Source organism: Plecotus auritus (assembly GCF_963455305.1).
Source record: "Plecotus auritus genome assembly, chromosome: 4".
NCBI classification, from domain to species: Eukaryota; Metazoa; Chordata; class Mammalia; order Chiroptera; family Vespertilionidae; genus Plecotus; species Plecotus auritus.
Window position 1 is genome coordinate 98012604 of NC_137775.1, and position 14167 is coordinate 98026770.

General features: G+C 49.5%; 1 protein-coding gene across 1 annotated transcript; it reads right to left on the reverse strand.

Moving 5' to 3' along the window:
- Positions 1-244: 244 nt before the first annotated feature.
- ARMC12 (armadillo repeat containing 12) lies at positions 245-11301 on the reverse strand. The gene is made up of 6 exons (XM_080664985.1): positions 11051-11301; positions 10232-10377; positions 9876-10010; positions 5556-5729; positions 5343-5414; positions 245-1322 (listed from the first exon to the last, which is right to left on the reverse strand). Exons 1-6 carry the CDS (start codon positions 11208-11210, stop codon positions 990-992), a joined length of 1020 nt encoding a protein of 339 aa, XP_080521111.1. The 5' UTR covers positions 11211-11301; the 3' UTR covers positions 245-989.
- Positions 11302-14167: the final 2866 nt, after the last annotated feature.

Consider the following 14167-nt stretch of genomic DNA (forward strand, 5'->3'; position numbering starts at 1 on the left):
GACTGGAGAGACATCGGACTCAGCGCTCTCCAAGGGCCTTTTCACGGCTCATCTTTCATTTTCTCAGCGAGCATTTCCTAGCTCCTCAGAGCCCATCTTTGATGAACACCTCTTCAGGCACAACACTGTGCCTGATATTCATTAACTCAGATAATCCCCATAGAATCTTCCCATCAGCTTCACAAGATAAGTACTATTACTATATTCTTTTTTTTTTTTTTTTTAGTTTTTCTTTTTTATTGATTTCAGAGGGGAAAGGAGGGGGAGAGAGAGACAGAAACATCAATGATGAGAGAGAATCATTGATCGGCTGCCTCCTGCACGCCCCGCACTGGGAATCAAGCCCACAACCTGTGCATGTGCCCTGACCAGGAATCGAACTGTGACCTCCTGGTTCTTAGGATGATGCTTAACCACTCAGCCACAGCAGTGGGGTGTGGTTGAACTTTTAAGAGCCAGTGATCACTGCCACACTTCCTTTGCCTTCTCTAGGAGTTGCAGAAACACAATGAAGAGCCTCCCTCAGCCTGCCCCTGAGAGAAGATGGTTTAAAACTTTCGCCTGCCCTTCCACGCACCCCCTACCCCCAACCCATGGACACAGAGTGTGAATAAGAAGTAACCTTGATCATTTTTAAGCTGCTAAAATTTGGAGGTCGTTTGTTACTGCAGCATAGCCTCGCCCATCCTGAGTAACCCAATGTTATACTATCTGTTGTTGATTACCTTTGGCTTCAGTCCCCAAACCTGCCTTCTCCCGGAAGCTTCCTGGGAGCACTGGCTCCACACTGCAACTTGAAAAGCAGCAAGAGGAAAGGGAGTCTGTCCCCAAGATGGGGAAGTGGGGATGTGTTCTGGGAGGTGTGCCAGCCTTTGTCATGCTCTGGGGCATGGGCTCTGCTGGATGAAACCTCCACCAACCCTGGAGGCCCTGGACAGACACTGCCCCTCCAGCTTCTCTCCATACTCATTTATTGGCCCTCCTTATGTTCACTCCCCGTTACTAAAGCAGGCATGACCGGTATGGCAGGAAGAGCACTGCCCTCTTACGTCCTGGGGGCACTGCAGGCTGACTATGACCTTGCAGGCCTGGATCTGAACCTCCTCCTCCGGGTGGATGACCAGGGCGAGCAGCCGGTCTGCCAGTCGTGACTTTTCCCCAAAAAGAGCTTCATGCAGAGACTGTTCGTTGTAATGCCATTTCACAGCACGGTAGTGTGGCGTATTCCGGCCCTCACTTAGCCGCTCAGCAAACACCAGTACCTCGAACAACAGACTCCCTGGTTGTTTGGCCTGGAACAGGTTCAGAAAGTTGGCGTGCACCTGTGATGGGGATGAAGAGAGGGTGGCAATGAAATCCAAGACAAATCCTAAAGTTCTTCCATCTTCCTATTGCCTCAACTCCCTAATATACCTAATTTTAGAGTCAACTGTATGGGAGCATTTTAATTTTCTTTTCATTATCATCTATATATATAAAAGCCTAAGCGACTGTAACGACCAAACAACCGGAACAACCAGTCACTATGACACGCACTGACCACCAGAGGGCAGACACTCAACACAGGAGCTGCCCCGTGGTGGTCAGTGCACTCCCACAGCGGGAGTGCCACTCAGCCAAAAACCAGGTGGTGGTGGAGCCAGAATGAGCCTCCCACTTCGGCACTGCTACATCCCCCAGGGGTCCCAGATTGTGAGAGGATGCAGGCCAGGCTGAGGGACCCCACCCATGCACGAATTCGTGCACTGGGCCTCTAGTTCTCTAACATAATTACCTTGTGGTCATAAAACATGAGTTATTTGGTAATAACATTGATTCTGGGAAATATGTCAAGACAAACTTTAAGGTTTAATGTGTAGTTAATTTTTATAAATGTTTTGTGTGTTTGAGAGGAATGTGCATTTACTAATTACAGAGCATTCTGAGGATGTCTCAAGCTGGTTTGGGTTATTCCCAGCAAATATACCCTTAATGAGTTTCAGAATTTTATCTATTAATTGCTGAAAGATAATTCAAGTCTTCCACTGTGGCAGTAGATTTGCAATTTTTCTTTATAATAATTATTCAGCTGTGAGAAAAAAGGAAATCCTGATAATTTGTGACATCATGGATGGACCTTGAGGACATTATACTAAGTGGAATAAACCAGAGAAAGACAAACAATACGTGGTATCACTTTTATTTTTATGTGGAATCTTTAAAAAAAATAAGTCAGAAAGAGGAACCAAGATGGCAGCATAGGTAACTGCCTGTACTCACCGCCTCCTACAACCACATCAAAATTTCAACTAAAATACAAAACTGCCATTGTTCAGAACTGCCTGAAAGCTGGCTGAATGGAAGTCCTACAACTAGAGAAGAAGAAAGCATATCAAGACTTGTAGAAAGGGTGGGGGCACTGAATGGACTAGTCCCGCACCCACAGTGCTATTTTTCCAGTCAGGAGGAAGATCGTCTCTGCAGAGACTGCCCATGAGAAGCAGGGGGTCCCAGCCCCACGCCAGACCTCTAGCCCAGAGTTCCAGAGCTGAGAAGAGAAGTCCCTGTAACTTTGGGCTGTAAAAACCAGTGGGGCTTGTGGCTGAGTGACATGTAAGATGCTGGAGTCCCAGGTAGTCCTCTTAAAGGGCCTGCACACAAACTTAAACTGTCCCACTTCTTCTGAGTTCCAACGCCAGGGGATCCAGACACATATGGGGAGGAACTGGATGGTCTGGCATCGGGGCAGGAACTCGAGGGTGGCTTTCTCCCAGACAGGGGTGCTCACAAGGGTCATTGTTCCTGTGCTAGAACCTTCCTTGTCACAGGGCTGACTGGCAGCCATATTTGAGTTTCCATCAGCCTGCTTCACACTGTTTTCTCTGCCCTAGGGATTCCCTGAGACCCCACCCCATCCAATTTGCAGCCCCACCCAAACTGTTTGCAGCAGCTTTTCCATATGAATGGCCTGTCCTGGCTCAGGCTTCAGACTTTACTAAAATCTCTCAAACAAGCTGCAGCTGGTGACAGCATGCCCCAAACCTATCAATAAAGGCTCAAGATTGGGCTCTAGCACCAGCCTGCCTTCTTCACAGCTGGGCCTCGTCTCCTGCACAGCAATGCTCCCACTGTAGTCACAGCTGGTCCTCACAGTCAATTGGCCTGGCAGTCAACTCCTCCCAGAGACACCAACAGCAATCAAGGCTCAACTACAAGACTGTGCACACAGCCCACACAGAGGTGTACCTAGAGTCCCCAGGTCAGGCGACTGGGGAGGCTGAGCCACTGGGCCCTACAGCACACCTACTACACAAGGCCACTCTACCAATTCCAGGAGACATACTAGCTCTCTCTACCTAATACATAGAAACAAACACAGGGAAGCACCCAAAATGGGGAGACAAAGAAACATGTCACAAATGAAAGAAACAGAAGCAAGCAAACTACTGGATACAGAGTTCAAAACCACGGTTATAAGGTTACTCAAGGATCTTCATGAGACTTTCAAGGATCTTAGTGAGAATATCAAAGACATGGAAAAGAACCAGTCAGAAATTAAGCATACACTAACTCAAATAAAGAATAATTAACAGGATTCAACAGTAGAGTTGAGGATTCTGAGAACCAAATCAATGATTTGGAATATGAGGAAGCAACAAACACCCAACCAGAAGAACAAAAAGAAAAAAGAATCCAAAAATATGAAGAAAGTGTAAGTAGCCTCTGGGACAACTTCAAGCATACCAACATTCACATCATGGGGGTGCCAAAAGGAAATGAGAGAAAGCGAGGTATTGAAAACCTATCTGAAGAAATAATGACAGAAAACTTCCCATCCCTGTGAAAGAAACCGACTTACAAGTCCAGCAAGTGCAGAGTTCCAAACAACAGGAACCCAAAGAGGCTCACCCCAAGACACATCATAATTAAAATGCCAAGGGTTAAAGACAAAGAGAGAATCTTAAAAGCAGCCAGAGAAAAGCAGCAAGGGAGCTCCCATACAACTGTCAGCTGATTTCTCAACAGAAACTATGCAGACCAGATGGGAGTGGCAAGAAATATTCAAAGTGATGAATAGCAAGGACCTACACCCAAGATTACTCTACCCAGCAAAGCTATCATTCAGAATTGAAGGTCAGATAAAGAGCTTCACAGACAAGAAAAAGCTAAAGGAATTAATCACCACCAAACCAGTATTACATGAAAGGTTGAAGGGTGTTATTGAAGAAGAAGGAGAAAGAGGAGAAAGAAGGGGGGGAGGAGATAAAAGATATGAACAATAAAATGGCAACAAATACATATCTATCAACAATCAAATCTAAAAATAAAAAACAAACAAAAAATCTAATGAACAAAAGAAACTGGTGAATAAACAGAATCAGGCATGGAAGCATGGAACAGACTGACGAATCTCAGAGGGAAGGGGGTTGGGGGGGAAAGATTAACCAAAGTTCTTACCTAAGAACATAGACAGTAGGGTGGTGAAGGCCTGGGGTGGGGCAGGAACCAGGTGGAGTGGGGTGATGGGGAAAAGAGGGGGACATCTGTAATACTCTCAACAATAAAGATTTTTTAATAAAGAAAAGTCAATATCACAGAAACAGAGACAAATGGTTGTCAGGGGTTGGAGGAGAGGGAAGTAGGGAGCGGTTGGTAAAAGAGCACAAACTTTAAACCATAAAACAAATAAGGTCTGAGGCTTTATGTAAAACATGTTGACTATAGTGGATAACACTGTATTAGATAATTGAAATTTGCTAAGAGATTAGAACTTAAATGTTCTCAACACTCCCGCCTGCCAAAAGTATATGTGAGGTGATGGGTAGGAATCCTTCACAATGCATACATGTTAATCACCACACTGTACACTTGAACTACCCTACAAGTTTATTTGTCAATTATACCTCAACAAAACCGGAAAAAAAAGAGAACATTTGTTTCCTTGTAATTCTATCAAGTTTTGCCATCAATATTTTGAGATTATGTTATTAGGTTCATCTAAATTTAGAGTTGCTTTATCCCCCTGAACCATTAATTATTATGGTGGTGACCTTATCTATTCCTAATAATGGTTTTTGTTATAAGTAACTTTTCCCTAATATTAAAGTAACTACATCAACTTTTGTTTTGTCACCTGTGTTCCTCACTCTCAGAGTTTAGAAAGCCCCCCAAAGGAGAGCCTCCTCCCAACAAAATTGATTCTGATTCTTTTGGGAGGACAGATGAGGGAGTGCCTTTCAGTGTGTCTAGTGCACAGGCAGGAAGAGGAACACCACAGTCTTGTCAGGGCTAAGTCTGTCTGGAGACTTCTTCCCCAGTATCCGAGTTGGCATCCATCAGCCCCTCAGCACTTCCTTCCTCACCTGGCAGTTGAGAATATCATAGAGCAGGTCATTCTTCTGTGCCAGGTGGCTCAGCAGTCGTATGGCTTGCACCTAAATAAGGGAAATAGTAAAACATGAGAAGGAAGGTGAGTGTGGGCCTGAGCAGAGAAGACACAGGTCTCTCCTCCCCCCTCTAGATGCTGTGCCAGGGCTGGTCAGGAGGGCAGGGCCTGGGCCATGGTCTTGAAGCACCTGTGCCAGGTTATAGTCTGACTGAAGAATCTCCATCAAGGCAGGCATCACCCGTCGCAGCTGTGGGTGCACAAAGTCAGGCAGTGGGAGGTTGTTGAGGAGCCTGAGGCCAGCGATGTGCAGCTCCGAGTCCCAGATAGTGGATATCAGCTCCAGGACCTTGATGAAGTGTTCCTGGGGTGGGGGAGGGAGGCAGGGGAGAAGGGTCTGCTTTTATACGATCTCACACTACCCCAGCCTCTGCCTTCACTCTTCCCTGCCCCACCAGGACGCCTGAGCCGAACCCAATAGAAAATTCCATCTGACAAACTCTCAACATCATTTGACCTAGTTGACCATGCCCATGTTCTTGAGGTTCCTTCCTCACTTGGCTTCCCTTTCAGTCTTCTTTCCTGGTTCATGTGCCCAAGCCCCTTTCTCTGTCTTCACCACTCCTTAGTGATACCATCCAGACTGAGTGTGAAGTGCTATCCATATGCTGTTTCAGGCCTCTCCTCACCTCGCCATATATGCGGATGCCAATTCCACCTCTTTCCTAGAATGTCTAATAGAGCTCAGACCCCAGCCCAACCTGCTCCTCCTACCCTCCCTGTCTCAGCTGTTCTTTATGCCTTCCTTCCATCACTCGGGCCAAAAAGCTGGCCCTCCTTGACCACTTTCTTTCTCACACCCTTTTTCCAAACCTTCAGAAAATCCTGTTAGCTCTACCTTCAAAATCGATCAACAATCAAGCCACTTCTCACCATCCTCCTTCTACCATTCTGTTCCAAGCCACTGTTCTCTCATCTGATTTCTGCAATAGCCTCCAGTCGCCCTGCTCCCACCACCCCCACCCCCAGCGCTGTATCTGTTTTCAGAACAATTGATGTGTCACTTGTGTCAGTCATCTGCTCAAGAGTCACTAGTTCATTGAGGGTATAAGCTAGAGTCCTTACAGTGGCTTACAATCCAATACGATCTGCCTCTCCCCTCGTTATTTCTTTGGCCTCATCTCCTATTCTCTCCTTTGCTTCCATGTTCCCATTACAATGGCCTCTTAGCTATTCCTGGACCATGCCAGGTACACACCTATTTTGGGGTATTTGCATAGGCTGTTCACTCTACTCTCATTCCTGATATTCATGGCTCACTCCTACCTCCTTCAGGACTTGAATGTCACCTCAGTGAGGCGTCCCCAACCACCTCCTTCTTGAAAACTGCTACACCAGCCCTGGCCCATTTTTCTCAGTGGTTAGAACATCAGCCTCAGACTGAAGGGTCTTGGATTTGATTCTGGTCAAGGGCACATACCTCGGTTGCAGATCCCCACCCCTGGTTGGGTCGTGTACGGGGGCAACCAATCAATGTGTCTCTCTCACATCGATGTTTTTCTCTCTCCCTCCCTCTCCCTTCTTTTTTTAAAAAATATATTTTTATTGATTTCAGAGAGGGAGAGAGAAACATCAATGATGAGAGAGAATCATTGATTGGCTGCCTCCTGCACGCCCCCCACTGGGGATCGAGCCCACAACCCAGGCATGTGCCCTTGACCAGAATTGAACCCGGGACCCTTCAGTCCACTGGCCGACGCTCTATCCACTGAGCTAAACCAGCTAGGGCTCTTGCTGCTCACTTCTGACTCCCGGTTTGTGGGGCTCTCACAATCTGCATTCACCCAGGTGGCTCATGGCCATGTGGGACCCACACAATGGGCTGAAGGGCTGGATCTAGCCTGATGCTGTGCCGGACTCAACTCCACCATGGGTGGAAACTCTGGACACTGGCTTTGCTTCTGGTTCTGCGGAAGCCCCAGCTGCATATTTTCCATGCAAATAAAATCAGTAATTCTCCCGTGCGACTCCTAGAAAATCCCTTTTCTGAGGATATCGCAAGAACCCCACTCGCATTAGTGCTGGAGGAATCGCACCCACCCAATCCTCCAGTAACACAAACAATTCAGATGTCTACCTGTGGGCAAATGGATAACTGGTTACATTGGGAAAGAAGGGAACAGAGCTAACCACATCAATGTCGAGGGGAAAGGCAAACCACACTGTACAAATGGCAAACTTCCAGGTACATGATGCTTAAAAACATTCCAGGCTATATTTTACCTATTCATTTATTGTCTGCCTTGCCCTGCTGCCATATAAGTTGACCCATGTAGACATGGTAAAACTACAGAGAGCCGAAACCGGTTTGGCTCAGTGGATAGAGCGTCGGCCTGCGGACTGAAGGGTCCCGGGTTCGATTCCGGTCAAGGGCATGTACCTTGGTTGCGAGCACATCCCCAGTGGGAGGTGTGCAGGAGGCAGCTGATCGATGTTTCTCTCTCATCGATGTTTCTAGCTCTCTATCCCTCTCCCTTCCTCTCTGTGAAATATCAATAAAATATATTAAAAAAAAAAAAAAAAAAAAAAAAACTACAGAGAAATCAAGGAATTGATTAACAATGCAGGGAACCGATTGCCTCTGGTCGGGGAGGAGGCTGGCATTGTGGAGGGTCACAGTTTAGTTCTTAGCCTGGTTCTAGTTAATGCACGTTTTGTTTTATTGTTATTATTTCTACTGTACACATATAAAATGTGTGTAAGTTTTAAGTACTTTACTTACTTTCAATTTGGGAGAGACAAGACCAGCCGTGGGCAAACTACGGCCCGCGGGCCGGATCCGGTCCGTTCGGCTGTTCTATCCGGCCCGCGGAGCCGAAAGAGCGGAGGGTTCTCTTGCTCTCCCCTCCGCTCCTTTATCTTGAATTTATATTAGTTCACACAAACACTCCATCCATGCTTTTGTTCCGGCCCTCCGGTCCAGTTTAGGAACCCATTGTGGCCCTCGAGTCAAAAAGTTTGCCCACCCCTGAACTAGAGCATGCTGAATGCAATGGCAAGGAGCTGGAGCAACCGCAAGAGACAGAGAGCCGACCAGGAGAGAGGCCCTTAAGGAGGGGATGCGACCAAGACAAACGAACACTGACCGCAGATGGGAAGCAAGCCGTGTTTCCATGGCACCAGCAGGATGGGTGTGGGAGCAGGCAAGGCTGGGCCTGGTAGCAGGAAGCTGGGGGAGCTGACATGGGGTGGGCCCAGCCCCCAGCCTCAGACCAGCACAGCGTGGGGGGTGTGGTATGACAGTATACCTCAGGGATCCTCAAACTTTTTAAACAGGGGGCCAGTTCACTGTCCCTCAGACCGTTGGAGGGCCGGACTATAGTTTAAAAAAACAACTATGAACAAATTCCTATGCGCACTGCGGGCCCGGGACGAGTCGGCTGCTAAGCAGGACAGGCAGCGGCACCCGGCAGGCCGGATAAATGTCCTCGGTGGGCCGCATGTGGCCCGCGGGCTGTAGTTTGAGGACGCCTGGCTGGTTCCAGGCACAGAGCTCCTAAAATCCTGGCAATTCCCTGACTGGAAGCTCTTTTGTCATTCACAGTCACCCCCTTTCCACCACCCCAACATTTATGCTAATGAGGTGACTTGTGGCATGCCTCGACAGCTTCTGGATGGGGCTGGTGGCCAGAAAGACCATGCCTCGATGAGAGGATTGAGACTTTTAGCCCCATCCCTGACCTCTGGGGACCAGTGAGGGATTAAAGAGTGAGTTCATCCTCCAATGGCCATTGACTAATCAATCATGCCTACATAATGAGACCTCCATAAATATCCCCAAATGACAGGGTGCGGAGAACTTCTGGATTGAACACATCGAGGCGCTAGGAGGGAGGCTAGCCAAGAGAAGGCATGGAACCTCTGAGTCTTCCTCCAACTTCGCATCTCTTCCATTGGGCTGCTCCTCAGTTATATCTTTTACAATAAACCAGTAAGAATAAGCAGTATTTTCTTGCATTCTGAGAGTCGTTCTAATGAATTATCAAACCTGAAAAAAGGGGGTCGCAGGAACCTCCAAATTTATAGCCGGTCAGGCAGAAGTGCTGGGACTTGTGACTAGCATCTGAGGTGGGGCAGCCTGCTGGGACTAAGCCCTTAACCTGTGGAGCCTGTGCCAACTCCAGGTGGTGTTGCCATTGGATTAAATTGTGGAACACCCAGTTGGTGTCAGAAAGAACCTCAGGGAGCTTTCTGCTATTTGGGGTTCTGAGATACTCCTAGCCCTAGAGCCCAGTCCAGTTTCATCCTGAGAGTTAAAGGCTTTGAATGACCCTGCTGGGAATCTGACCACCATTTTCCCACTTATTTCCAGGGGAAAACCTATTTCTGGTTTACAAACTCAGACCCAAACAAACTTCTGGAACGTGACCACTTATCCTACGCCTGTTAAAGGACCCATGGGCTGCGGGCATCCTGTGTACTCGGCCCCACCTCATGCCCCTGGGCTCACCTGAATTTTGAGCCTGAATTTTCTGATGCCAGAGAAAGCCTTAAGGGTGTTCAGAGCTTGGATTTTGACACAGTTGTCCTTGTCATCCAGCATGGAGCCCACGAGCATGATGTCATCAGGAGTACAAGCAGAGGCCTAGGTGTACCGGGAGAGATGGAGGAGGCAGGAGCAGTGCATTCCTAGGCCCAGTGCCCCCCACCCCATGTCACCAAGACCTCTCCCACAACCCCTCCCACCATCATCAGCCAGAGAGACAGGTCCCAGGACACTGTCTAGCCAGTCAAGGGGGCAGGGGTGAGCTGTAGCCGCCAGGGGCCAGACTGGCTAGGAGGGACCTCCTGCTTCCCGCCCCTCACCTCAGCCTCCAGCAAGTACACACAGCGCGTGATATTGTGCAGGATCATGCCCTTGGCGTACTCATCGTGTCTGTTCTCCAAAGAGTTGAGAAGCCTCCGGAGCTCACCTGAGTCCCCCCCGTGTCGCTCTCGCTCGATGGCCAAGCCTAGACAGCCAACCCAGCCAGTTCAGGCTGTGGACTCAGAGTGAAGACAGAATGGGGTTGGAAAGAGGGGGAGAAGGACCTGGGACAAAGCTGCCTTGCCTCTTCTGAAAAGCTTTCTCGCTACATGCAGGACCACCGCGTACAGCTGAACAGGGTGTGGAGTGCACAGCGCACCTTATCTAATGCTGTGTCAGTCACATCATAAACATCATCGTTTTAAATATTCACTCTACAATATCCTGGCATATGCAGTAACACACAGTTTTCCATCATAATTAGCATATGGCGATGATATTCCAGCAGATGGTAACAAAACGTCTTGCAGAAGGGGTGCCCTTTTCTACTTTGCCCGAAGTTGTCATATGAACTAGTACAGGCTCTGGGCACGTAGGTCCCCCAATTTTCCCTTGGGGGAGGGGGGTAGAATTCTGATGCCTGATCCTCACGCAGTGGTGTCCGGAAGCCAGAGTGAATGGAGAGTGTAAAGACCTGCCAGATGAGTCCTGAGGACCCCCCTGAGTCCCAGGCCCCGTGCTGGGGTGAATTTAAGGAAGATGGAGAAGAGAAAGAGAGTGGAGAAACTTGGAGTCACCTTTGGTCCCTCCCACACTGGAGGCCTCGGGGAGCAGGTCCTCCTAGGGCCGAGTCCTGCCCCCAGGGCCCAGACACTCACGGGCGATGCAGGTGGGCGAGGAGGTGGAGAGGGGCGGTTGGCATTTCATGCCAGCCCTGATGGCCTTGTAGAGCAGGTAGACGGCCCCGGCGCCTATGGTCAAGCCCACTACACTTTTGCGGATGTCCAGTTGCCCCAGTGGGGAGACGTTCTTGCCCATGTCCTCAGCGCCGCCTTGGGCCCAGGTGGGAGCTAAGCCCGAGGCGCCTGGTAAGGGCCTTCCGGAACCAGAACCCTGGCAGAGCCAGGAACCAGGGTACCAGAATCGGAACCCAGGCAACAAAGGAAACTGAAGAAATGGTGGGATGGAGGGTTCTCGGGAAGCAGGGAAGCCAGAGCTGCTTGGAAGGGGAGAATGTTTAGCTTAGAGGCTGTGGGAAATGAAGCTCAAGACTCTACTGGAATAAAAAGTCTGTGCAGGCAGGATCTTCACCTCCCCTATTCCTTAGGGCAGCCAGGCTGGTGGGGTGCCAGCAGGGGGCTCCGGAGGCTGCCTCTCCTCCATTAGAGGGCAGCAGAGGCCCAATTTCTGGGCTGGGCCTTTGAAACCTTCTGGGAGGGGTGTTTGGGGTGTGCCCACTGGCAGCCCCAGTTCCCTCACTTCCCTGGCCCTCCTATCTTCCATCTCTTCACCACAGATCCACTGCTGGGCCTCAGGAGCTGCTGCAGGCAGCCCCTTCCCCCACCATCCAACGCAGGGATGCAGTTTAAGAAGTTCTGCAGAGTCTTGAGGCAAATCCACCATCTCCCAGCACCTGCATGTGCTCCTCCAGTGTACAACCTGTTGGACCAGAAGCTCTGGAGGGTAGTTGTCTGCATCTCCAACATGCAGCACAGACTTGCACTTACTAGGTGCTCAAGTCATGACTTCTGTCATTCTTTGAGGACTTGAGGGCAGAGCAGGCACAGAATCTAAATACAGGCTCCAGGCCAATTTAACCAGTGTGGCCTAGAGGAAGGGACTGCCCTTGCCTTGGTCTCAGTTTGTGGATTTCTACCCTGAGACCCAGGTTTACCATTCTAAAACTCCAGGTTTAAAATTTGGGTAGGTCTGTGCCTTTAAACTATGGGGGCTTAAATCTACAAGTACCACCCCCACCCCACCCCACCCCCAGGCGGGATGAGGCTTGAGGCCTCTTCTGGGAGAGCCCAACTTTGGAGGCCTTGATCTTCACTACTAGGATGGGGCAGGTGGCCAGACCCTTCCATCCTTCTCTTCACCCCATGGCCCCACACCTGCAGGCCTCACCTCTGGTGTAGAACCAGGAGGTGACAGACCCAGAGCCAGCGCCGAGCATGGTTGTACCAGAACAGGACTTCCCTGCCTGGCTGCGAGCTCCTGTTGGAAGGCTCTGGGTCCTGGGCTGCGCTTGGGCTTGAAGGAGGTGGGGAAACAGGAAAACAGCCTCCCCAAGGATGCTGCAGCCATCCAGGCTTGTCCATTCAGAGCCTTCGCCCACCACACCCAGCTGCAGGCAACACTCTTACATGGCCATTCTCTTCTTCCCTCTGCCTCAACCCCACAGACACCCAGCTAGGTAGCCTATGGGTGACTACACAGACTCCCTGCAAGGAGGCCTCCTCCCTGCCATGGGACCAACAGTCACCACCCATGAACTCCAGGAAGGAAACGCATGCCTGCTGAGGACTGCTTTAGGTTCCAAGGTGACGCTGGTGGGCCTGGGGATAGAGCCTTCAGAACAAGGTCCCTGCCCTTCTCTGGGGTGTGACTCAGAGCTACTGGCCTCTCCCGCCCATGGATTTGACTCTGCAACCTTCACATGCTAAGCAAACACAGTGCTCACATGTTGTAGAGGCCTCCAAAGGCGAACTCTTTCTTGGCTCTAACCTAGCTCCTTCCTGCTACACCTAAAGCCCCTTTCTATTGGTTTTGCCCTCAAATGACTCAAAGGGGTTAGCGGCAGGGCACCCCCCAGGGTGACATTTCCATGGGTCCACAGCACAAGGAAATAATAAAGAAAGAGGAATGCCTGTTTGCTGGTGTCAAGTCAGTGACTGTTCTTTCTTGGGAATGGCTGCTTTTGATTCAGATGATGTTTCTTAGTGAGAGGAGAACTCAAATATACTTGCTTTTATGAAATATGGTAATAGATGATAGTTGTGTTTTGAGTGTTCTTAGGGAGTATAAATGAAAGCTGCAACTCTTTGTGGGAACTTGGCTTTTGTTTCCTTGTTTTGGCTTTTCTGTCAAATCCAGAAATCTGGAACCACCGGCAAGAGAGAAGTCTGAGATTCCACATACACGCAGCCCCAAGTTTCTTACAAAGCAAAGGGTGTGGGCTGCCCTAGCGCATGCCTCGGGCCTCCGCACCAGCCTTCTACCCCCGGGCTGATGTTCCCCCAGGTTAGGTGCAGTTTAGCTTAGTAAGAAGTGTGGGCTCTAACCAGACTTCCGGGCTCAAAACGAGCTCAGTCACTGACTTAGCTTTGTGTTTCCTTTTTAAAAATTTTGATTTTTGGAGAGAGGGAAACGTGGATTGGTTGCCTCCTGCACAAAACGCCACCCGCCAGAATGAAACCAGGACCCCTTGGTGCAGAGGAGGATGTCCAACCAACTGAGTCACACCTGCCAGGGCAGCTTTGCGATTTCCTTTTGCTGCATCTTCCCCACCTGCAAAATGGAAATAACACCTACCTGGGGAGGGTGTTTGTGGGATTAAGTAAAGTATTTAACTACTATGATCATCAGGTTTCGGCCGTCAAGAACATTGGGCGGGAAGGCTGTGAGCATGCGATGGTGGGCCTCAAAGAGGCCTGAAAGGCACATCATTCAGTCCCTTCCACTCACCCTCTACCCCTCCCACCCCCGTCATGTTCAGACTAATCACGCTCAACTCCTGAAACCCATTTAACCGCCTTGAACAATTTCGGATTAGAGAAATTTGAGAAACCTCATAAGATGTGGGGAGTGGGGGGCGCTACTATGCAAGACCAAGTTCTAGGTCATTAAGGAGGGTGACTGTGCAGGGCCCAAGGCTTGTGCGCGCAGAAGCTAAGGGCGATGAGATGACTTTACTGAAAAGCCTTTGGAGTCCGACCGGCTTGAGTTTGGGCAAATTCCACAGTCTGAGTCTCAATTTCCTCCTCCGGAACGCG